At 37.9% G+C, this 26,158-nt stretch overlaps 1 protein-coding gene across 1 annotated transcript; it reads left to right on the top strand.

The window, feature by feature from the left end:
• On the top strand, nt 1-26,001 carry LOC111433618 (transformation/transcription domain-associated protein-like). Its single transcript, XM_023070717.1, has 35 exons — nt 1-445; nt 780-1,498; nt 5,184-5,309; nt 5,411-5,496; nt 5,585-5,693; nt 6,276-6,371; nt 6,464-6,526; nt 6,622-6,681; nt 6,789-6,857; nt 7,345-7,426; nt 7,561-7,613; nt 7,704-7,802; nt 7,884-9,116; nt 10,684-11,679; nt 11,745-12,080; nt 12,625-12,883; nt 13,328-13,550; nt 13,673-14,060; nt 14,795-14,944; nt 15,104-15,325; nt 15,405-15,626; nt 15,882-16,535; nt 17,070-17,330; nt 17,413-17,760; nt 18,829-19,241; nt 19,322-19,751; nt 19,861-21,159; nt 21,447-21,707; nt 21,787-22,077; nt 22,158-22,631; nt 23,314-23,745; nt 23,963-24,241; nt 24,364-24,915; nt 25,009-25,215; nt 25,622-26,001. Exons 1-35 carry the CDS (start codon nt 388-390, stop codon nt 25,739-25,741), a joined length of 11,670 nt encoding a protein of 3,889 aa, XP_022926485.1. The 5' UTR covers nt 1-387; the 3' UTR covers nt 25,742-26,001.
• The last annotated feature ends 157 nt before the right edge of the window (nt 26,002-26,158 follow it).

Below are 26,158 nucleotides of genomic sequence, written 5' to 3'. Positions count from 1 at the left end.
TCGGTTGCAGTCCAATCATAAGTCTACAAAGACTGGCTTGCTTTCCCCGCGATGGTTTATGCTTGATTGCCTTTGCGGACGATCCCCAAGTCTACCCGGGAAACAGAAATTCGACTGGGATTGTTGGCAATTTTCGCAGAACAAGATCATCGAGCCTTTAAGCACCGGAGAGGTAATCGAATTCACCGCACAATTCTGGTACCGGAGTCGTACGATTCCGTTCTTTCTTGTTAATACTGATCGATGAAGGCGCTTCAAAGCACAGTAGGAGTATGAAGAAGAAGAAGAAGCTGCTGGAACTGCCTAACGCTCTCGATATTTAGCCGTTTAACGTCATACAATTACCGAGCTCCTTCTCGTCGTGTTCTTCGCTATTTCAAGAACGTCATGAGTCCCATTCAGAACCTCGAGCAACATTCTCGCCACCTCGTTGAGCCTGAACTCAGTACGCTCTCTTTATCTCTTTCTATCTATCTCTCTTTTCTTTGTTCGGGCGCGAACGCATTTGTCTTTGCGACCATTAGTTCTAAGAAACTAGGTAATTTGATCTTGAATTTGTTGTTGCTTATCACGTTTATCTAATTTGTTTTAGTATTTCACTTCGAAAATCGCTTAAATTATGCCATGGAGATGCAACGTGCTCGGTTTTTGCACCAATTTCCATATCGTTATCATATTTTCTTATTGTTTCTTGTCGATCAAACTGAGCTATGCTTACTCTTACCCGTACCGTTTTTTTTTGTTATTTTTGTTTTGTTCTGAAATGTACTCTTGAGCAGGTATTCAGACAAGGCTTCAGATGGCAACGGAGGTTCGAGATAGCCTGGAGATTGCTCACACTCCCGAGTACTTGAATTTTCTGAAATGCTACTTTCGAGCGTTCTCCGTTATCCTACTTCAGATTACAAGTCCTCAATTTACTGATAATCTCGAGAATAAACTTCGGAACATTGTGGTGGAGATCCTTAATCGTCTTCCTCACAGTGAAGTTTTAAGACCCTTCGTGCAGGACATGTTAAAGGTTGCCATGCAAGTGCTTACCACAGATAACGAAGAGAACGGCTTAATTTGTATCCGCATAATCTTCGATCTCCTCAGAAATTTTAGACCGACTCTAGAACATGAAGTGCAGCCATTCCTTGATTTCGTGTGCAAAATTTACCAGAACTTTAAGTTGACCGTAAACCATTTTTTTGAAAATCCAGCTACCGGTGTCGAAGATCTAAAGCCCACGGATGTATCCACTACATCGGACCAGTCAATGACTGCCGGATGCACAGGGACTATGCAGCTTAATCCCAGTACCCGTTCATTTAAGATAGTAACAGAGAGTCCACTGGTCGTGATGTTTCTTTTCCAGCTGTATAGTCGTCTTGTTCAAACAAATATCCCTCTCTTGCTGCCTCTGATGGTTTCTGCTATTTCTGTTCCAGGACCTGAAAAGGTTCCTCCCTTTTTGAAGAATCATTTCATTGAACTGAAGGGTGCGCAAGTTAAGGTACGCTGATTGGATATTATTCTTCTTCAACTTTTTTTTTTTTTTTAAAAACAATTGGTGGGGGTTATCGGTTTGTGCATGATGTGGGAGCGTATTTAACCTTTGTAAGATTTCTCTACAAGGCGATACATTCGTGGTAATTTCTCCAGCTCCATTTGGCAAACAGGGCTTTGTTATTCTCTTTCATCAAATATAATCCCAAGACCTCCCTTTTAAGTTAGGAGGTTTATGGTATTTCGTCGGACAAGATGTGGACATCTTTCCATAGATAGTTTCTTAACAATCTTTCTATTTTTGTAGCCACTTTGTAAGGCATTTCTAATAGAAATATATAGTAAGTAGGAAGGTTGGATAATGTGACTTGTATTAGAGTGAGCTTGCCGCCTTTGGATGTGTATCTTGAGGACCATGTTGATAACCTCCTTTCGAATTTTTCAAGAAAGGTCTTCATTTTTTTTTTATAAGAGATAAGGATACGTTATCCATGATGTTTACAAAAAAAAACCTTCTCAAACAACAATGTTGAAGAGCTTAGTATAAGTCTGGGCTTTTTTCGTGAAGACTCTTTGATTTCTTTCTTTCCATAGAGTCCAAAAGAAAGCCATAAGTAGTTTTGTGATTCACTGTATTTCTTGCATGGTGGACACCAACTTAGAAATAGAGTCCTATAGAACATTCTTTTTTACGTAGATTTTTACTTATGCTAATGATTTTATGCGTTATTTCCCAAAAGAAGAACTTCAACTTTTTAGGGTGATTTCCTTTCCATATTGTCTTTGTTAGTGTGGGGCTTATTGCTTCTACTTTTTTTCCTTAGGTCCATTATCAAAGATTTTGTAGAGAAGACCCCGTTAGCATTAGGAAGTCATATCAATGAGTCTGCTTCTTTAAACAATACAATTGAGGTGAGGTTGAGGCTTAATTCAGCCCATTCTGTAACTTCGTTAGCCCTTAGGTTCCTACCAAGCTTCAAGTCCTAGAATTTGTTGACATCATTCCATATTTCTTGGATTGTGGTTGTTTTGCTATGAGAAAGTCTATATAGAAGTGGATACCGTAAGGATAGCATGGGGTTTTCAATCCAGGGATTGGTCCAGAAAGATGTGCTTCCTCCATCACCAACCCTATGGCAAATTCGGTTGGTGATGAGGTTTTGGTGTTTTCTTTTTATGTACTTCCATGGTCTTTTTGCAGAAGATGGAAAGGGTCAATTTGTATATGTTGTAAGAGTATATTTGGCCTTTATAAATTTTCTCCACAAGGCGTTTTCTTTGCGATTATATCTCCATATCCATTTGGCGAGAAGAGGTTTGTTCTTCTACTTTATCGAAAATAGACCATGTCCTCCCTTATGTACCGGGAGGTTTATGATATTGCACCATACAAGGTGTGGGCCATCTTTCCACAAGTAGTCTTTGAATAATCTTTCTATATCCTTAGTCACTGTTCGTGGCATGTAAAAGAGAGACATGTAGTAAGTGGGGAGGTTGGACAATGTGGTTTGTAAGTGGGTGAGCCTTCCACCTTTAGAAGTATAACATGATGACCATGTGGATAATCTTCTTTCTATTTTTTCAATAACGGTCTTCCAAAATGAGAAGGATTTGTGGTTCCCATTTAAGGGTGATCCTAGGTACATATTTGGGCATTCACCCTTTACAACCACATTGGTTGGCTAGGTTTTCGGTAATCTTTGTGCTAACATTGATGCCCATATTCTCTGTTTTTTGGATATTGATATTTTGTCCTTTGAAACTTTCAAAGGTTTTTACCGCCTCGATCATATTTTTTGTGGAGAAGGCATTTGGAAAATCAAAGAAGAGGATTTTATCATCATCAAACTGATGATGGTTGATGCTTATGCTTTCATTCCCAACCTAAAAGCTCTTTATGTGCCCTTCGTATTCGTCCTTGGTGAGTAAGCAACTTAGGCAATCCATTACCATTATGAAAAGGAATAGGGATAAGGATCCTATTTTTGAAGACCTTGTGGGGCGTGGATCTTCCCTCTCGGTCTTCAATTGATGATGATGGAGAAGTTTGTGAGTGAAATAAAATCTATTATCCGCCTTCGCCATTTTGAGCCAAAGCCTTTTGCTACTAGAATATTTTCGAGAAAAGTCCAATTGACCTTGTCGAAGGCCTTTTCAAGTCAAGCTTGACGACGACTCCTTTTTGTTTCTTTCTTTTCCATTGATCTATAAGTTCATTTTCCATGAGCGGTGTTTCGAGGATACACCTTCCTTCCACAAAAGTTGTTTGTTGCCCAATAATCGGGAAAGGTAGGACCCTTTTAAGACGCTCTGATAGCACCCATGCTATGATTTTGTATTGTCTAGTCGTAAGACGGGGCGAAAGTTTGTGACAATGCAGACATCTATTTCTTTGAGATCAAACAAATGCATGTTTCATTTAGGTTGTTGTTAATAATTCCATTTTGAAAAAAAAAGAAAAAAAAAAAATCTTGGAACACTTTCACGATATGGGCCTGCAAAATGTTCCTACATAATTTTTTTTTTTTTGAGGCAAAACCATCCCATCTTGGACTTTTGTCGGAGCCTAGGAATTGTATTACCTTCCCTACCTCTTCTTTGGTGAAAGCAACCTCAAGGGAGGCTTCTTGCTGTTTGTCAATTGGGCTCCGGTCAAGAGACCGTGGAGAAATTCAGTGAGGGTGTCGTCCTTTGTATATAAGGACGTGTAAAAGGATACAAATTCTGATACAATTTCATCTTTATTTACTGAAATTTTTTCCTTGTATCGATAGAATTTCCATGATGGCACTCTTTCGTTTCTTTGAAGCCATGATACGATGTTAAAATTTGGAGTTCATGTCGCCCTCATTTAGCCATCATTTTTTACATTTTTGTCTCCGAGATTGCTCTTCCTTTGCTACCAACGAGATATTTCAATAATGGTCTTCTAGAAGGAGAAAGATAAGAATTTCGAGTTGGGGGCAATCCTAGATACATATTCGGCTAGTCACCATTTTTACAGCTGTATTTGTTGGCGAAGTCCTTGATATAATCTGTGCTAACATTAATGCTCCTGATATCTGTTTTTTTGGAGGTTGATGTTTTGTCTTGAAAATCTTTGGAAGGTTTTCACCCTCTCAAACATGTTGTTTGTGGAGGAGCATATGGAAAATTGTAGAAGAGATCGTGCCACCCATAAATTGCAGGTGGTTGATACTTAAGCCTTAGTTACCAACATGGAAACCCTTTTATCTGCCCTTCGTATTATACCTTCGTAAGTAAGCTACTAAAACAATCCATTACCATTATGAAAAGAAAAGAAAAGAGGAAGTTGAGTGTGGCATAGATTTTCCTTCTCGGTCTTCCATTGATGATGATGGAGAAGTTTGTGGAAGAGATGCTACCTTTTATCTACCCTCTATTTTGAGCCAAAGCCTTTTGTTGCAAGGAAGACCCGTGGATTTATATGTTTTTGACAATCAGATAGAGCCTGCTGCTATTAGGGATTCTCTGTACTGATATTCCATTAAATAATTTTGGTCTAGAGTTGTATATTTTTTTTTTACCATAAGTTATGCTGTGCACATGATTAGTCAATCGTGTAAAGTGACCACTAACCAGTCAATTAGGCTGTACGTTAACCGCAGTAGTCAATCAGGAAGTAAAGTAACATTTAACAATCTACTTATCTTTTGCCTTTGTGATTGCAGACTGTTTCGTTTTTAACATATCTGCTGAGGAGTTCGGCTGATTATATCCAGCCACATGAAGAAAGTATTTGCAAGAGTATTGTGAATTTGCTGGTTACATGTTCAGATTCCGTGTCAATTCGAAAAGTGAGAACTTTTGTCATTTATTATCATGGGTTTCTTTTCCTACTTGTTCAGTTTGGTTGAAAGGAAAATCTGAGAACTAAGCTTAAAGTTGTTCAATGCAGGAATTATTAGTAGCCCTGAAACATGTTCTTGGAACCGAGTATAAGAGGGGCTTATTTCCATTGATAGATACACTGTTGGAAGAGAAGTAATATACTATCCATGTACATCCTAATGCGGAGCTTTGCTGTTATTCATACTGATACTTTGTTGTTGTATCTTTTTCACATTTAAAGGGCTCTAGTTGGAACTGGTCGGGCATGCTACGAGACGTTAAGACCATTAGCCTATAGTTTACTAGCCGAAATTGTGCATCATGTCAGGGGGGATCTTTCCCTATCTCAGGTATCTTCATTTTGCAATTTGAGTGCTAATGCAGGAAGTTTTTGAGTTTGTCTTATTTGTTAACTTTTGTGTTCCTACAATTTTGAGGTGGGTCGCTAAAATCTATTTTAGAATGACAATATCTGGTTATGAATTTTCTTGACAGTTTTGTCCTGAACCTTAAGAACGGAAAGTTCTCATTTATAATTTTTCCACTAAGTTTATGCTACTATACTTGTTTTGCTGTCCTGAATTTCAAATGACATTATCGGAAGATGGGGTTGACTTCTTGGAGAAGTCACTTGGAAATTGGAATTGGAGGCATGAGTTTATAAAAAAGTTTGGTACCAATCACAAGCGACGAGTTTATGAAAAAGTCCGATGCTACCAATCACAAGTGACAAGAAAACTGAAAAGAATATTTTAAAGGGAATGAAATTCAAAAGGAAAGTAATTGTTTAGTAGTTTTGTTTCAATCTATCTTGTTCCCCTTTTGGGCTTCAGGGACTGTCTGATACTTTTCACGTCACTTTTTTCTTACCTTGGTTTCTGCAGCACTCTGTTACAGTTCATCATTTGATAAATGCTATATGATGTTCACAGCTGTCACAGATTATCTACTTGTTCTCAAGTAACATGCATGATGCCTCACTATCACTTAGCATTCATACTACTTGTGCACGTTTGATGCTGAACTTGGTACCTTTTCTAACTGCTTACTCGCAATGTTTTTAACTTCTTCCTATTTCCCATTCTTTGGCCTTCTTGAATAAAGTGGATTTTGGATATAGGTGGAGCCAATCTTTGAGAAAGGTGTTGACCAAACGTCTATGGATGAATCACGAATTCTCTTGGTCTGACATAAGAATATGTTTCTTGATTGTATTCTCAATTAGCAAGACATAAGCAGTGAATTTTATGTTTAATATGACAAGCATCTCATGTATAGGGGCGTATTTTGGATGCTTTTGTTGGGAAATTTAGTACATTCAAGCACACCATTCCTCAGGTACCACAATTACCATATTGACATACTCCCCCCTCTTCTACTTCTGTCTTAATAACTTGAAAAGCTATGAATTGTTGTTAATATTGAGTTCTTTTCATACTTCATAGTTATTGGAGGAAGGTGAGGAGGGAAAAGATCGTGCAAATTTGAGGTCCAAGCTTGAGCTCCCTGTGCAGGTTGCTTTTTCAACTTAACTGGACTGCCTTTTTGTTTTGCTGTAAATTTCTTTTGATACTCATGTTCGGGATTGTTTTGAGCATAGTCTCTATCTTTTAATTTTATTTTGTATTATTGTCACTGGAAAAAGCTCATATTTATTTTTTTCCCTGTGAGATAGTAGGCATGTGGTCCTACTTAAAATGAAAGGCAATATATTGTACTTTTCTAATAGACTGGTCGATGAAATAGAAGCATGAGCTGAAGAGGGATTTATCTTGACCACTTCTTATGAATTAAAATGAAACATTTTTCAAAAGTGGTGTTCAATGGTGTTGGTCTGCTAATTGAGTAAACTTTTGTCGTCTACAAACTTCTGGAAATATTATTTAGTTCTACTATTTACACAATGCAGCATGTTCTTGATTGATATTCCGATACTTCCTTATCTTTTCTCCAGCATTCATCTGTATATTATTTGGTCCGTTCTCTACCATGTTCTTGCAGGCAGTTTTAAATTTGCAGATCCCGGTGGAGCATTCTAAGGAAGTCAATGACTGTAAGCATTTGATTAAGACGTTAATCATGGGTAATAAATTCTCTTTCGTAATTGCTTTGGTTGAATTAGTTTGTGAATTCTGTATGTTGTTCTTCTGGGTACTTTATTGTTGGAGCTTTTTATTTTTATTTTATTTTATAAATTTTGGCTCTGTTTTCTGTTAGGAATGAAGACTATCATTTGGAGCATCACTCATGCACATTTACCCCGTTGTCAGGTGTTTCACTAATACTAAAAATGATGGTTTCAGTTTGACTGCTTGTTCGTAACTTGGTTATGTTATGTAATCTGTGGATTTATTGTTAAGGTTTCTCCAACTCCAAATGGAACACATCCGCAGATGCTTGTTACACCAACATCAAATTTGGCAACACCTCAAGCATTTAAGGGAATGAGAGAGGACGAGGTATGATATAATTGATGATGAATGTGTGTACGCTATTTAGTTGGCTTGATTAAAACCTAACCATAATTTTGGTCTGGGTAGGTGTGCAAAGCCTCTGGTGTTCTGAAAAGTGGTGTTCATTGCTTAACACTATTTAAGGAAAAGGACGAAGAAGTAGAAATGCTTCATCTGTTCTCCCAGATACTTACTGTTATGGAACCACGGGATCTGATGGACATATTTTCATTGTGCATGCCTGAAGTTTTTGAGTGCATGATCTCCAACACACAGCTGGTCCATCTGTTTTCCACATTTTTGCAAACACCTAAAGTATATAGACCTTTTGCGGATGTTTTGGTTAATTTTCTTGTCACCAGCAAACTTGATGTGTTGAAGAACCCAGATTCACCAGGGGCAAAATTGGTCTTGCAACTCTTTCGTTTTGTCTTTGGTGCTGTTGCTAAAGCACCTGCAGATTTTGAGCGTATTTTACAGCCTCATGTGACTGTCATAGTGGAAGTTTGTGTTAAAAGTGCTACAGAAGTTGAAAGGCCTCTTGGGTACATGCAACTTCTTCGCATAATGTTTCGGGCATTAGCAGGGTGTAAATTTGAACTTTTACTACGTGATCTGATTTCTTTGCTACAGCCTTGCCTTAACATGTTACTGACCATGCTTATTGGTCCAACTGGGGAAGATATGAGGGATCTGTTGTTGGAATTATGCCTCACATTGCCTGCACGGTTAAGCTCATTATTGCCTTACCTTCCTCGTTTAATGAAGCCTCTTGTTTTGTGTCTAAAAGGAAGCGATGACTTAGTTAGTCTGGGTTTACGAACACTTGAGTTCTGGGTTGATAGTTTAAACCCTGATTTCCTAGAACCTTGTATGGCTAATGTGATGTCTGAAGTGATTTTAGCCTTATGGTCTCATTTGAGGCCAATGCCCTATTCTTGGGGTGCAAAAGCATTGCAAGTTCTTGGAAAGTTAGGTGGTCGTAATAGACGCTTTCTCAAGGAGCCACTTGCTCTAGAGTGCAAGGAGAACCCGGAACATGGGCTTCGTTTAATTCTTACCTTTGAGCCATCTACTCCCTTTCTGGTGCCATTGGATAGATGCATTAATCTTGCTGTATCAGCTGTGATGAACAAAACCGGTGGTGTTGATTCGTTCTACAGGAAACAAGCTTTGAAATTTCTTCGTGTCTGCCTGTCATCTCAGTTGAATTTGCCTGGAAATGTGGCTCATGATGGCCATACGGCCAGACAATTGTCAACTTTGCTAGCCTCTTCTGTTGATTCCTCTTGGCGGAGGTCTGAGACCCCAGAGGCAAAGGTTGGCTTTCTTAAGATTGTGTTGCTTCTATCTCTCTAACATGGCTCTGCTTTTTGATGGAAAGCCTTTTTGTATCCTTTGCGCTATATTCAATTTTATAAATACTTCACAATGTTGCTTATTTGTTCTGACATTCTTTGCTGCCTTTTTGAATTTATTGTGATTGCCTCACTAACATGTCAAATAGAGGACCGATTTCCTGAGGTTCTTTCTTTGAAATTAAATGGTGGTTCTTGGATCTGTTATAAACACAGAATTTTCAATTACTCAATTCCAAATGTTGTGCAATATTGAAGAAAAACCAATACAGCCTAACATTTATATTATTCCATATTGAATCTTGGTGGCTATCTTTTGAAAATAAAACAGTCAAGGAAAACAGTCTATGCTAACACATTGGTCTTAAAGAAATCATAGTTTTGGGAGTTTTGTTCAATTGTTCACATTTCTTTTATTATCCAAAATTGCTCCACATTCAGCCGAAAACTCATTGAAGGGGAGGAGGTTCGTTAATAAGAACTGCCATAGATATAATAAAGGAGCTGGTGGTCTGACCATAAAAACAATCTGTGAAGGAGTTACTTGAGTTGAGGAGTGAAAGGACATATTATACGATTACTCAGCCAATGCCATCCAAGACAATGAAAGCTTAATCCTTCTGGTCACTTCTACAAATTCTATTTTTTTTTTCTTTGCTGCCAGGAACGGAGGTCCTCCCTGTACAGTTCGGTTACCTATTTTGAAAGCTAAAGTGCCTATAAGATCTTTAATTCTTTGTTTGGTCACTAATTTATTGGTGTATCAAAAACTAATGAGATGAAAAACCAATGAGAAAGTTAAAAAAAACTCATCCTGCTCAAGCCTTAATTCCTGAAGGTGTGTTTTTATGAACGGAAAAAGAGTTTAAGATCCTTTTAAGCATTGCATTTTCACTAGGAAGATTGCGGAGTGCTTTGTAGTACAAAGTTTTTATGGAACCCCAGAAGTAGTTTTCCGTGTTACCATCTGATCTTGGCTGAAGTACTAGTCTCCAGCTTGTAAGTTAGTCTATCTTGTAGCTGTTTTCTGGGAGATTTGGATAGAAAGAAACAGGAAAACTTTCTTAGGAGAAAAGAAACAGTCGAGGGAAATTTGATATTGGGTGTGGTTTTATTTCTTTTATTGGCTGTCACTTGCTAATGAACTTTATGGCCTTTTTTGGTCAATAGCAGAGTTTTTCTTATTTCCCAGCCTTCTTATTGAAGAGGTCTCTGCTGGTCGTAGATTCTCTCTGCTTTAGTGCAGATGACTGTTTTAATTGAATGCTAATGGACATCATTCTTTCTGATTGTTAATATTCTTGTCCTACCCGTTATCTCATTTGAAATAAAGATGGTGTCTGATTTTAATTTGATATCTTTATGGTTGTTAAAATTCTCATTCTGATTGTCAGTATTGATCTTTTTCTACATCTTTTTTCTTCCTTCTTTGTTTTGTCACATTACTTGTGCTACCTAAATGGGTATGAATTCCTAAATCCAATTACTGTAATATCTGCCATTGCTCTAATAAGAGGGATTTTTTGCAGGCTGATTTAGGCGTGAAGACAAAAACCCAACTTATGGCTGAGAAATCTGTCTTCAAACTTCTATTGATGACCATTATTGCAGCTGGTTCAGAGGAGGATCTCCATGAACCGAAGGATGATTTTGTTCTTAACGTATGCCACCATTTTGCTATACTTTTCCATATCGATTCTTCTCTAAATAATACTCCAGTTTCATCTGCCTCACTTGGAAGTACTTTGCCTCCTTCAAATGTTAATGCTAATTCCAGATTAAAAAGTGGTGGCTGTTGTAACCTCAAAGAGTTGGACCCTCTCATTTTTTTGGATGCTTTAGTTGAGGTGCTAGCAGATGAAAACAGGCTTCATGCAAAAGCTGCTCTGAATGCTCTAAATTTGTTCTCTGAAATGCTTCTTTTCCTTGCTCGTGGAAAACAAACTGATGTAATAATGACTAGAGGGCCTGGCACCCCAATGAATGTTTCCAGCCCCATGAGCCCAGTATATTCACCACCTCCAAGTGCCCGCATTCCAGTTTTTGAGCAACTTTTGCCACAGCTTTTGCATTGTTGTTATGGCAGAACGTGGCAAGCCCAAATGGGGGGTGTAATGGGACTTGGTGCTGTAGTTGGAAGGGTTACTCTTGAAACTCTTTACCATTTTCAAGTAAAAATTGTACGGGCCCTGGTATATGTTCTGAAAAGGCTACCCATTTATGCTAGTAAGGAGCAAGAGGAGACTAGCCAAGTACTTAATCAGGTTCTTCGAGTTGTGAATAATGTGGATGAAGCAAACAGTGAACCACGAAAACAAAGCTTTCAAGGTGTAGTAGATGTCCTTGCTTCTGAGTTGTTTAATCCCAATTCATCAACTATTGTCAGAAAGAATGTGCAGTCATGCTTAGCTCTTTTGGCCAGTAGGACTGGTAGTGAGGTGTCTGAGTTGCTTGAACCTCTGTATCAACCTATGCTTCAACCTCTCTTATTGCGACCACTTCGGTTGAAGACTATTGATCAACAGGTCTTGAACTGCGTGTTATTTAAATAGTTTACGTTGTTTCTATGTTAACCTGCTCTGATCTACAGGTTGGAGCTGTTACAGCCCTGAATTTCTGCTTGGCACTAAGGCCGCCTCTTCTAAAGTTGACTCAGGAGTTGGTTAACTTTCTGCAAGAAGCGTTGCAAATAGCTGAGGCAGATGAAACTATATGGGCTGTAAAGTTTATGAACCCAAAAATAGCGACATCATTGAACAAGCTCCGAAAAGCTTGCATTGAGTTATTGTGTACCACCATGGCATGGGCGGACTTTAAAACTCCCAATCATTCTGAATTGCGTGCAAAAATCATCTCAATGTTTTTCAAGTCATTGACATGTCGGACTCCAGAAGTAGTTGCTGTTGCAAAGGAAGGGTTAAGACAGGTTTAGTTTTTTACTGGTTTTATTGTCAATATGGTTTATTTTCTGTCATCATTATTTTGTGTAGGTAATTTCAAATTTTCAATAAATACAAGTGAGGTCTAATCTCAATTTTAGGTAAGAATTTCACTTATTCCCATCTTGGCCCAGTAATATTATGCTTATGGTAATATCCTTTTTTATTTTATTTTTTAATATTAACATTAAAAGTTTTAATTATATATATTTTGCTGAATACGACTAGTAAGTGAGGACTTCTGATGAGAAATCAAATGTGATTAATTATTTTTATAAAAAATATTAGTTTAATTTAATTTATTTTTATTTTAAAATTTTAATGCATATGTTGTTGGGTTAGATTGCAATCTTGGGAGCTTAATTGCAGTATGTACAAGTTAGTGGCTTAGACAGTTGCATAAGAAAAATGATTAGGTGAATGGAATTTAATACAATAGGGTCTAAGTTATACCTTATAAGGTGTTATTTTTTTATGGGTTGTGTGTTTGTGTTTGTTTTGTTTTAGGATTTACCCCTCGTTTCTGTATAGGTTATTAATCAGCAAAGGATGCCCAAAGATCTGCTGCAAGGTAGCCTCAGACCTATTCTGGTAAACTTGGCACACACCAAAAATCTTAGCCTGCCTCTTCTTCAAGGTCTGGCTCGCCTTCTTGAACTTTTGGCCAGTTGGTTTAACGTTACATTGGGTGGCAAGCTGTTAGAGCACCTCAACAAATGGTTGGAGCCAGAAAAGCTTGCACAAAGTCAGAAAGCATGGAAGGCAGGCGAAGAACCAAAAATTGCAGCAGGTAATTTTAAGAGGAAAAAAATCAACTATAATTCCAACTTACAATACAATCAAACTGATAAAAAGTACTCCAACTGTAGAGAAAAATGTCCAAAGTTCAAACCCAACTAATGAGCATCCAATTCAATTTAAAAAATTAAAACCTACAAAAATTCCCTCGTTGAGCTACGAGAGGGCAACAACTAGGCACAAATCTTGATAAAGGAAGAGAAGAAATTCTTGGAAAAAAATGACAATTCAATCAAGGGAGTGATTAATTTTTCCGCTTTAAATAGTTCACGTTTTAATTTGATAAAACTAAAACTTCAGGGCTAAAATTGACCTACTGAGGTGGGTACCAGGGTTAAAAGCTGAATTTCTCCGTTCTTACTTTTGTCTTGTGGAGTTGCATTAATTTCCCGGCATGGGTTGCTGATTATCTAATGTTTGTATTTTCTCCTTTCAGCTATCATTGAACTTTTTCATCTGCTTCCCACGGCTGCATCCAAGTTTCTTGATGAACTAGTAACATTGACTATTGATTTGGAAGGAGCTCTTCCCCCTGGACAAGTGTATAGTGAAGTCAATAGTCCTTACCGTGTTCCACTAATTAAATTTTTGAACCGATATGCACCGCTTGCTGTTGATTACTTCCTTGCTCATCTTAGTGAACCAAAATACTTCAGACGGTAAGTTTTGGATAGTTGGTTTGTTTGTGGAGTTTTTCTCAGTTGTCAATCAAAGAAAACCTTACCAAAGATGTAAAAATCATGTCACTATTTGCTTGTTCTGATTTTAGTTATGCTTTCAGGTTTATGTACATTATACGATCAGATGCTGGCCAATCTCTGAGAGAAGAACTTGCAAAATCACCACAAAAGATACTTGCTAGTGCGTTTCCTGAATTTGTCCCTAAATCTGAAGCTGCTTTAACTCCCGGTTCATCAACCCCACCTGCTCCTTTATCAGGTGATGAAGGCCTTGTAACTCCTTCTGATGCCCCCGATCCACCATCATCTCCCTCAAGTGTAGTATCTGATGCTTATTTTCATGGTCTTGCACTTATTAAAACTTTGGTGAAATTGATGCCTGGTTGGCTACAGAGCAATCGTGTAGTTTTTGATACTCTTGTACTTGTTTGGAAGTCACCTGCTAGAATATCTCGACTGCACAATGAGCAAGAGCTAAACCTAGTGCAAGTAAGATTACAAACTGCTGCATTTCCGATGGATGTCTGAATTTAGGGAATTAACTGTGCCTGCCTATTTTTATTATTTTTACTTTTCTGATGTTATTTAACATTTAAGCTGTGGATTTATATCTTGTTTGTTGGCTTAGAATGATTCAATACATTTACATGCGGGATTAGTTGATAAAAACCTTATTTTCTTTCATTTACGTCTTACAGTTATCTCTAACTATTAAGACCTTGATTGCGTGTAGTGCATGTGTTAATATTTGATTTAACATTATCTTGTAAATATTTTCGTTTTTTTTTCGTCCATTGGGTCATACAAAGTTTACTCATTATCCACTTGAAAATAGTATTATTAGCAATATTTTCTCTATTGTTTTAGCTGGACCTACTTCAGAAAAATATATATATATATATATATTCTGTTCAGAACGGCTTTTCAAGCCAAAAGTCGGTTTTCATTTCTTCCTCTCTTTGGAGTGGGTTAAAGAAGCCGCTTCTGCTTTATTTACCATATCAAATAAATTTCTTCATTTTCCTCTTATTCCATTTCCTACCTTTATTTTGAATTTGTTCCATCAATCTCTAACATATGATTTTTTTCTTCTATTTCTTTTCCATCTTGAGTGGGTCAGTTGGAAGATGCTTCACTTCATCAATTATTAAATGAAATTTACAATGTTTATTTGATGCTTTTCTACTCTGATTTACTGAAATGATCGGAACATTATGATATAGGTGAAAGAAAGCAAGTGGCTAGTTAAATGCTTCCTTAATTATTTGCGACATGAAAAAGCAGAAGTGAATGTGCTCTTTGACATACTTTCCATCTTTTTGTTTCACACTCGAATCGACTACACATTTCTGAAGGAGTTTTATATCATTGAGGTAACCTCATTCTTAAGTTTTCTTTGTGAAGATTACTAATATGACTGTCCACCACATATTTTCTGTTGTATGGAAATGACTATTTGATGGTCTTTTCTTATTTTTTTTTTATTATTTTTAAAAAAAATTGGTACATGAAATGATTACTCTGTCTCTTAGGTTGCTGAAGGATATCAACCGAACATGAAGAAAGCACTTCTATTACATTTTCTGAACCTGTTTCAATCGAAACAACTTGGTCATGATCATTTGGTGATTGTAATGCAAATGCTAATTCTTCCTATGCTTGCTCATGCCTTCCAAAATGGGCAAAGTTGGGAGGTTGTAGATCAATCTATAATTAAAACAATTGTCGAAAAACTTCTTGATCCTCCAGAAGAGGTGATTTTGCTACTTATTGTTATCTACCTGAAACGGTTCTTTTTCCTAGTTTTCTTAAATATCTGAACTTCTTTTCTAGGTGTCAGCTGAGTACGATGAGCCCTTGAGAATTGAACTTTTACAGCTTGCAACCTTACTTCTCAAGTATCTTCAGAGCGACTTGGTCCATCATAGGAAAGAACTAATCAAGTTTGGTTGGAATCATCTAAAAAGGGAAGATAGTGCCAGTAAGCAGTGGGCCTTTGTTAATGTCTGCCATTTCTTGGAGGCTTATCAAGCACCTGAAAAAATTATTCTTCAGGTATTTATTATGTATTGTAGAGATGGTTGTTTTTCGTTCATCTTTTACACAAATTGTATGACCTGAGCAGGAAACTGAAAAAAGTAGACTTTCTTAAAAGTTGTACAGGGAAATTTTACAGAAATAAGGAAATATTTTTTTGGACAAGAAACAAAACTTTTTACCTGATAAAATAAAAGAGGCTGTACAACCATAGCTACTATGACACTATGGAATTGTTCTTGGCAAAATATCCTAACTCTGATGTGGATGCAGGTTTTTGTAGCACTTCTTAGAACTTGTCAACCAGAGAATAAAATGTTGGTCAAGCAGGCTCTTGATATACTTATGCCAGCCCTTCCACGAAGATTGCCTCTTGGTGATTCTCGAATGCCAATTTGGATTAGATATACCAAAAAAATACTGGTCGAGGAGGGCCACTCAATTCCTAATTTGATTCACATTTTCCAACTCATTGTGAGACATTCAGATCTCTTCTACAGTTGCAGAGCTCAATTCGTTCCACAGATGGTGAATTCTCTCAGTCGTCTAGGATTGCCTTATAATACTACAGCAGAAAATAGAAGACTTGCAATTGATCTTTCTGGATTGGTGGTTGGTTGGGAACGTCAAAGGCAAAATGAAATGAAGCATGTAACTGAAAGTGACGCCCCTGGCCACAGCAAGGATGGAATGACTTCATGTCCTCCAGGTGCTGATCCCAAGCGTTTGGTTGATGGTTCTACATTCCCCGAAGATTCAACCAAGCGGGTCAAGGTTGAACCTGGTCTTCAATCTCCCTGCGTCATGTCTCCTGGTGGTGCATCATCAATGCCAAATATAGAGACCCCCGGGTCAACAACACAACCTGATGAAGAATTTAAACCAAATGCTGCAATGGAGGAAATGATTATAAATTTTCTTATAAGGGTATGCACAAATTTTATTTTGTTCTTTCATGTATCGTTAGTTCACTGGTGCCGCTTTTCAATTATTGTCATTGTAACTATGGATTTGCTTGATTGCATAATTAGTCATCCATCTATTGCCTCGATAGTTTAGATTACTACACTGAAAAGTTTGTTTGTTGTTAAAAAAAAAAAAATTAACCTTTTCTTTTATTATCTCCCTTGAGTGCATGTATCATATACCCTTCTATTTTTCTTCATTCTTCTCTTTGAAAAGTAATGTTCAGTTGCTCTCGTTAGGTCCATTATTTTGATTGGTTGGGTGAGTAGTGCGATACCATTTTTTCATCAACCAGTATTCAACCTATCGGCCATTTGATTTGATGCAATACTTTATACAAGTAAAAGATGTCGAACAACTGAAACTATAACGTTACATTTGCAGAATATTGTGGAAATGTCATCTTTGTGGTGCATCATTATCTTGTTTTGAATTGATTCTCACGTTTTAATCTCTGTATTAGGCTTTTTAACAGTTATACTTTTATGGATAAAGGTGGCGTTGGTTATAGAGCCCAAGGACAAAGAGGCAACCGCCATGTATAAGCAAGCATTAGAGCTTCTGTCACAGGCCCTGGAGGTGTGGCCAAATGCTAATGTCAAATTCAATTATCTGGAGAAGTTGCTCAGTAGCATCCAGCCATCTCAGTCCAAGGACCCTTCCACTGCTCTTGCACAGGGCTTGGATGTAATGAACAAAGTTTTAGAGAAGCAGCCGCACCTGTTTGTCAGAAATAATATCAATCAGATATCTCAAGTATGTTTCTGAGCCCTATTTTATCCTAAGAACGTAGCATTTACTTTAATTCAATTAAAACCATGTCTCATCTTTTGGACAGATTCTAGAACCCTGTTTTAAGCACAAGATGTTAGATGCTGGGAAATCATTATGCTCCCTGCTAAGGATGGTATTTGTGGCTTATCCTTTGGAAGGGGTCACAACACCACCCGATGTGAAGTTACTGTATCAAAAAGTTGACGAGCTAATAAAAAATCACATCAACAGTTTAACTGTTCCTCAAACTTCATCTGAGGATAACACTGTTTCTTCCATTAGCTTTGTCCTGCTTGTAATTAAAACTTTGACAGAGGTGCAGAAGAACCTAATTGATCCATATAACCTGGGACGCATTCTTCAGCGCTTGGCACGAGATATGGGATCATCAGCAGGTTCTCATTTGAGACAAGTATGGAATCATCACTTGTCATTCTCTGATAACAAAACGTTCCTTGTCTTCTTCAGCGTTTTTATCTTTCCACTCTAAAAATTCCTGGTCTCACATTGAATATGTTTTCTTCATGCGTGATGTTGCCTCACTTGGAGCATTAAATGGAGTTTAACTGGATATCTTGCTATTATAATTTGCAATCAACTAATGTTCTGGTGCTGAATAAATTTTTTGCCGTGCATTTGTCTCTTACCATTAGTTCAATGAAAAGTTTCATTTCTTGTTCAAAAGAATAAATTTTTTGTTGTGTGCTGCTGCCGTGCCTTGGTCTTTGTACAACATGCATTCCTCATACAAAACATGATTTTTTTCGTTTACCATTTTTTAGGCTGAATCATTTAGAAGCACGAGTTGGAGTATTCAATTGGACTTCCGTGGGATACTTGCCATTAATATTATAAATATGAAAATTTTGAGAGAAATAAGATGACATCTGTAGTCTCTTTGGTGAAAACGTTGTCCAGTCTTATTTTTATAACTCACTTTGGTCCTCAACCTGAGGTTTTGGTCGAACGAGTCTTTTGGATAAAGAGGGCCGATTTACTTTAGGCAACTAACATAATGGTAAAAATAAATAAAGTTTATACAGAATTAAATCTCTAGCGTTTGAAGCAAAATGAATCTTCTTTGTTGAAGTCAGAATTTCAATGTAAATTAGCATTGCATGCTATAAAACTTTGAGTCTCTCTTCATTAACTCCCGTTTTGTTACTGTAAATGTTGTTTACTTCTGTAATTATGATTAACGTATTCTATTATAATTTACTGGTTGGAGAGCCCTCTGTATCTTCTTTAATATCTTGGATGGATGGCTCCTAGCCATTGTTCCACTACATGTCCTTTTTGTGAAATAGAGATATTTCTTTTAAGAAGTCTATAAATATGTTGAGCTTATGGTTTTGATGTTATTTGATTGCATATTTTCAATTATCTTCAAACCTATCATGTAAACTTCATTTCTATATTACATACACTTTATTAACACAATTGGTTACGCTGAAAAGTTTATCGTCGTCATCATCATTAGGGTCAAAGGATGGATCCTGATTCTGCAGTAACTTCTTCTCATCAAAGTGCTGATGTTGGAACAGTCATCTCCAATTTGAAATCTGTTTTGAAGCTCATTAATGAAAGAGTCATGCTTGTTCCTGAGTGCAAGCGTTCTGTAACTCAAATCATGACATCACTGTTGTCAGAAAAAGGCACTGATGCCAGTGTGTTGCTCTGCATACTTGATGTGATAAAAGGGTGGATTGAGGACGACTTCAGTAAAATGGGGACATCTGTCTCCTCTAGTTCTTTTCTTGCTCCTAAGGACATTGTCTCTTTTCTTCAGAAGCTATCACAAGTGGATAAGCAAAACTTCTCTTCCAGTGCTGCAGAAGAGTGGGATGGAAAATATCTGCAGCTCCTTTACCAAATTTGTGCTGATTCAAACAAGTGAGTGCTACTTTTTGAACTTTCTATGTGCTTGGAAAAAGTTATAACAATATATACATATTTTTTTTTGTGTTTTCTAGATATCCCTCGTCTCTGCGTCAAGAAGTCTTTCAGAAGGTTGAACGTCAGTTCATGCTGGGTCTGAGGGCAAGAGATCCTGAAATTAGGAAGAAATTTTTCTCCCTATATCATGAATCTCTTGGGAAAACTTTGTTTACAAGGCTGCAATACATCATCCAGGTACAGGACTGGGAAGCTTTAAGCGATGTATTCTGGCTCAAACAGGGCCTCGATTTCCTTTTGGCAGTTTTAGTTGAGGATAAACCTATAACCCTCGCCCCGAACTCTGCAAGGTTACCACCTCTTCTGGTATCTGGTCATGTTGCAGATTTCTCTGCAGTGCAGCACCCGGTTATTGATGCTCAAGAGGGTCCTGAGGATGCCCCTTTAACATTTGATTCCTTTGTTCTCAAGCATGCACAATATTTAAATCGGATGAGTAAACTTCAGGTAGTTGAATGCCTTGCTCATAGGAACTAATTATCATTCTATCACTCATTCTTGTCTCCGTCTTTTCTCATGCAGAGGTGAAGTTTAACACGTTTTACTCTCTGTATAGGTGGCTGATCTTATTATTCCATTGAGAGAATTGGCCCATAATGATGCAAATGTTGCGTACCATCTATGGGTTTTGGTTTTCCCTATTGTCTGGCTAACATTGCAAAAGGAAGAGCAGGTGGCACTGGCCAAACCAATGATTGGCCTCCTGTCAAAGGATTATCACAAGAAACAGCAATCAAAGAGACCAAATGTTGTACAGGCACTTCTAGAAGGGCTCCAGCTAAGTCATCCCCAGCCTCGGATGCCAAGTGAGCTCATTAAATATATTGGCAAGACTTACAATGCATGGCATATAGCACTGGCTCTTCTTGAAAGTCATGTTATGTTGTTCATGAATGAGACAAAATGTGCCGAGTCTCTAGCGGATCTATACCGCTTACTCAATGAGGAAGATATGAGGTGTGGACTTTGGAAGAGAAAGGCAAACACTGCAGAAACTAAAGCTGGACTTTCACTAGTTCAGCATGGTTACTGGCAGCGTGCTCAAAGCCTTTTTTATCAATCAATGGTTAAAGCGACCCAAGGTACATATAATAACACTGTACCAAAGGCTGAGATGTGTCTTTGGGAAGAACAATGGCTTTGCTGTGCTAGTCAACTTAGTCAATGGGAAGCTTTAGTGGACTTTGGGAAGAGCATTGATAATTATGAAATACTGCTCGACAGTCTATGGAAAATGCCTGATTGGGCATACATGAAAGAGCACGTTATACCAAAAGCTCAAGTAGAAGAAACACCAAAAATTTGTTTAATTCAAGCATATTTTAAACTTCATGATAGGAGTACAAATGGTGTAGCAGATGCGGAAATTATAGTGGGAAAAGGAGTTGATCTTTCTTTAGAACAATGGTGGCAATTACCTGAAATGTCAGTTCATGCCAGGATTCCACTTTTGCAACAATTCCAGCAGCTGGTTGAAGTGCAGGAATCATCGAGAATTCTTGTTGACATAGCCAATGGAAGCAAACTTTCTGGAAGTTCTGTTGTTGGCGTGCCTTCAAATCTCTATGCGGATCTAAAGGATATCCTTGAGACTTGGAAACTGCGAATTCCAAATGAATGGGATAGTATGACTGTTTGGTGTGATTTACTGCAATGGAGGAATGAGATGTATAATGCTGTAATTGATGCATTTAAGGATTTTGGCTCAACAAATTCCCAACTTCATCACCTTGGTTTTCGTGACAAAGCATGGAATGTCAATAAGCTTGCTCATATTGCTCGTAAACAAGGACTTTATGATGTTTGTGTAACAATACTTGATAAGATGTATGGTCATTCGACAATGGAAGTGCAGGTATTATGGAACAATTGAGATGTTCATATCATATACTTTTAGTTGGAGCTTGATACTAGTTTATATCATATATTAGGACTGCTTTTTAGTGATCTTCCTAAAACTACATATATCACCTACAGATTGCTTTTTAGGTTAGTTGCAAGTGTAACTTTGCATCAATAGATTGCACATCAAACTAGTAGTTCAAAATCCTAGAGGTGACTGAGATCACTTTTTCTTGATATGGCAAGGTGCATCAGCTCCATTTGTTCATTCATGTTATTTTATTTGTTGCATGTTTGTAGGAGGCTTTTGTGAAGATAAGAGAACAGGCAAAGGCTTACCTGGAGATGAAGGGAGAGCTCACCAGTGGCCTGAATTTGATCAATAGCACTAATTTAGAGTATTTTCCCGTGAAACACAAAGCAGAAATTTTTCGTCTCAAGGGAGATTTCCAGTTGAAATTAAGTGATTCAGAAGGTGCCAATCAATCATACTCCAATGCAATAACTCTTTTCAAGAATTTGCCCAAGGGATGGATAAGCTGGGGGAACTATTGTGACATGGTATTTTTTATATCTTCTTTCTTCATGTATTTCAGCTTTTGAGATGTGATCTCAACGTCATTGGAAAATTCCCTTTTAGGCTCACAAAGACTCCCACGAAGAGATTTGGTTGGAATATGCTGTTAGCTGCTTTCTTCAAGGCATTAAATTTGGCATTTCCAACTCAAGAAACCATCTAGCTCGTGTATTATATCTTCTCAGCTTCGATACCCCTAATGAGCCTGTGGGTCGAGCATTTGATAAGTTTTTGGATCAAATACCACATTGGGTTTGGCTGTCCTGGATTCCTCAACTCTTACTTTCCTTGCAAAGGACTGAAGCACCTCACTGTAAACTTGTTCTCTTAAAAATTGCGAATGTTTATCCTCAGGTGAACCTTGTGTATTTTCATAACAATATTTCTGTTTACACTTATTTTCTATTATCCGATAATTACCTGTAAAATTTCAGGCACTGTATTACTGGCTTCGTACTTATTTGCTTGAAAGGAGAGATGTTGCAAATAGATCTGAGATGGGAAGGATGGCAATGGCTCAACAAAGAATGCAGCAAAATATCGCTTCTGCTGGCTCTCTTGGCCTGACTGATGGAGGTTGTAGAGGAGGTCATGGTGGCAGTTCTACCCCTACTGATAATCAAGGTCACCAAGGCACTCAATCAGGTACTGGAATTGGATCTCATGATGGTGGTAATCCTCACAGCCAAGAGCCTGAAAGGACCACTGGAGTGGACAGCAGCACACATGCTGGAAATGATCAATCACTCCCGCAACCTTCTTCCAATGTCAATGAAGGTACTCAAAATGCATTAAGGCGCAGTTCTGCCTTGGGCTTAGTGGGTTCTCCATCTAGTGCATTTGATGCTGCAAAGGATATAATGGAGGCTCTCAGAGGCAAGCACACTAATTTGGCTAGTGAACTTGAGGTAATGGTTAACTTTTTATATTTACTTTTTCCTTAATACCGTCTGCCACTTTCCTCCTTGTCAAGATGACGGTTATGGTGATTAACATTTATTTGTTTAATACTAAAATATTTGTGCTTCTTTATTCCTCTTGCTGTAAGGGATTATGAAGACCATGGCAAGTAATGTCTCTCTCGTATTCTTCTATTAAAGAATTCTCACTCTAGGGATTTTTTTTTTCAATGCATTTCTAAGTGTTATTATCCGTGGTTTACTTTTCTTTGAGCGAATGGGAGGATGTGTTTATTATTATTTTTTAAAAAAATTTATCGTGAGGGATAGGATGATGTGGCAAGGGGATAATAAGTTTTTCTCGTGAGGAGTAAAGGATGAGGAATGAAGGATGAGGAATGCTAGCCCCTCCCCTTATCCAAAGATGTCGCAAAAAGGCTTTCCTTAAATCGAATGTTTGGTTTCTTTTTCTTTTCATGAGCTCCTCCTCACATAGTAGGCTCTAGTTTGGTGTATGGTATTCAACAAGTAAACTGTTAAGCTTCAAGTGAGGAGGTAATGGTAACACACAGATTTTAATACTAGAAATCGTACGGTCATGTCATATTAATTCCGAATTCTATATACCTACATTTATTTCGACTTGGCCCTAGTGGATGATGACGAATATAACATATATTTCCTTTTGCAGATTCTACTCACGGAAATTGGTTCGAGGTTTGTTACTTTGCCAGAGGAGAGACTTCTTGCTGTGGTTAATGCATTGCTCCATCGGTGCTACAAGTATCCCACTGCTACAACAGCTGAGGTTCCTCAATCTCTTAAAAAAGAGCTCTCTGGAGTTTGCAAGGCTTGCTTCTCAGCTGATGCGGTTAATAAACATGTTGATTTTGTGAGGGAGTACAAGCAAGATTTTGAGCGTGATCTTGATCCAGAGAGCACTTTCACTTTCCCAGCAACTCTGTCGGAATTGACTGCAAGATTGAAACACTGGAAAAATGTTCTTCAAGGAAATGTTGAGGACAGGTTTCCTGCAGTCTTGAGATTAGAAGATGAAAGCCGGGTGCTGCGTGACTTCCATGTGGTTGATGTGGAGGTACCAGGACAATACTTCACCGATCAGGTATATTTGACGAGGCCTTAAACAAATGTTTAAATCAGTGTTAAGTGCAAGTTATAGTAGAATTCAATAGCTCTTGAAGGTCTTATGCGAGAAACGGGTTTGTTTTTATGTTTAATAATCGATTGAACAGTCTAAGTAGAAGAAACGAACACCTTTGAGGCTGCTGGCGTCTCAGTTTTGTTAATGCATGATGACAAGATTCTGTAACCATTAACAGGAAATTGCACCTGACCATACAGTGAAGTTAGACAGAGTTGGAGCAGACATTCCAATTGTCCGAAGACATGGGAGTAGTTTCAGACGCTTGACTTTAATTGGTTCTGACGGTTCACAGCGTCATTTTATAGTCCAAACTTCCTTGACCCCTAATGCTAGGAGTGATGAGCGCATTTTGCAACTCTTCCGAGTTATGAATCAAATGTTTGATAGGCACAAGGAATCAAGACGCCGCCACTTGTGTATTCATACTCCAATCATAATTCCTGTTTGGTCACAGGTTAGAATCCTTTTTATATGGGTTTGATTAACTTAAATGCTGGGAATCATCTGACTGACTGCGTCTGCACACAAATTATTAACTTTAGATGTTGGATATCTTCCTGATTATGGTTTGTATAGGTTCGCATGGTGGAAGATGATTTGATGTATAGCACTTTTCTTGAGGTGTATGAAAATCACTGTGCCAGAAACAACCAAGAGGCAGATCTTCCAATTACATTTTTCAAAGAGCAATTGAATCAAGCCATATCTGGTCAAATATTGCCGGAAGCTGTTGTTGATCTTCGCCTCCAAGCTTTTGGTGCTATAACGAAAGACCTTGTAATCGAGGGCATTTTTTCACAGTATATGTATAAGACATTACTCAGTGGAAATCACATGTGGGCTTTTAAGAAGCAATTCGCCATCCAATTAGCCCTTTCGAGTTTTATGTCTTACATGCTACAAATTGGGGGAAGGTCACCCAACAAGATTTATTTTGCTAAGAACACGGGGAAAATTTTCCAAACAGATTTCCACCCTGCATATGATGCAAATGGTATGATCGAGTTCAATGAACCAGTGCCTTTCAGGTTAACCAGGAACATGCAAACATTCTTCTCACATTTTGGAGTGGAAGGTTTAATTGTTTCTGCCATGTGTTCTGCTGCTCAGGCTGTTGTTTCACCAAAGGTAGTTTTTTTTGGAGTTTCTTTCTTATAGCTGTGTTCTAGGATTGTTGGTTAGTGACATGCGATTTTAAAATCTTGATTTTCAAAATATCAGCAAATTCAGCATTTGTGGTATCAACTTGCTATGTTCTTCCGTGACGAGCTACTGTCATGGTCTTGGCGAAGACCGCTCGGTATGCCTTTAGCATCCATCACAGGTGCTGGTATGAACCCTGCTGACTTCAAGCATAAAGTCTCTACCAATGTTGAGAACGTCATTGACCGGATTAATGGAATAGCACCTCAACATTTCTCCGAGGAAGTAAGCTTTCTAACCTCAACCTTATTATTGTTGCCTACCTCCTCTTCTTTTTGGAGGATGATTAGAGTTCTACTGTGAGATCTCACATCGATCGGAGAAGGGAACGAGTGCCAATGAGAATGCTGGACCCTAAAGGGGTGGATTGTGAGATCCCACATCGATTAAAGAGGGGAATGAAGCATTTTATATAAGGATGTGAAAATCTCTCCCTAGCAAACACATTTGCACTTTCACTTGATCACTTTACTTTCTTTCCTTCAATTTTAAGTCATAGTGAGACTTTCTATCTTATATGAGTAACAAGTCTATGAGATTGGGGGATTTATAGAAGGTCATTTTAGTTTATCATATTGCCTTTTGTCTTTTAATATCTGCAATTGCTTTTGACCTTCCATACTTTATCCAGGAAGAGAATGTCATGGACCCGCCTCAGTCGGTACAAAGGGGTGTGTCAGAGCTGGTTGATGCTGCATTGCACCCAAAGAATTTGTGCATGATGGACCCGACATGGCATCCCTGGTTTTGATTAGACAATCCACAAATGGGAAACAGGAGTGCAAGGATTCAAATTTGACACTGGTAATTTGGTGTCCGCCTCTAACATATTGTTGTTCATAGCCTAATGATGTGAGTCCTTAACGACTACTCATCTTGACCCCCATGAATTTGTAGATGATTACCGATGTTGATACGCGAAATCTTTCTACAATTTCCAGTCTTGTTTCCCATGTGTATATAATAATAAATCGGTGAGGTTTTTGCATATACATATGATCTCAGTTCTCACATCGTTCCAACGCCGAATATTCACTTAGTTCATGGTAGCACAGGAGAACAGTGCATCATTGACGCCTTAAAACCTTTATGGAAATACTCTAATATCAGTTTTTTTTCTTTTTCAATTTAGTTCATATTATTTACAAAAAAAAAAAAAAAAAAAAAA

This window comes from Cucurbita moschata, unplaced genomic scaffold (assembly GCF_002738365.1).
Source record: "Cucurbita moschata cultivar Rifu unplaced genomic scaffold, Cmos_1.0 Cmo_Scf00043, whole genome shotgun sequence".
In the NCBI taxonomy this organism is placed as follows: Eukaryota; Viridiplantae; Streptophyta; class Magnoliopsida; order Cucurbitales; family Cucurbitaceae; genus Cucurbita; species Cucurbita moschata.
Note: the sequence above shows the minus strand (reverse complement) of the source record. Positions and strands in the feature narration are given on the sequence as shown.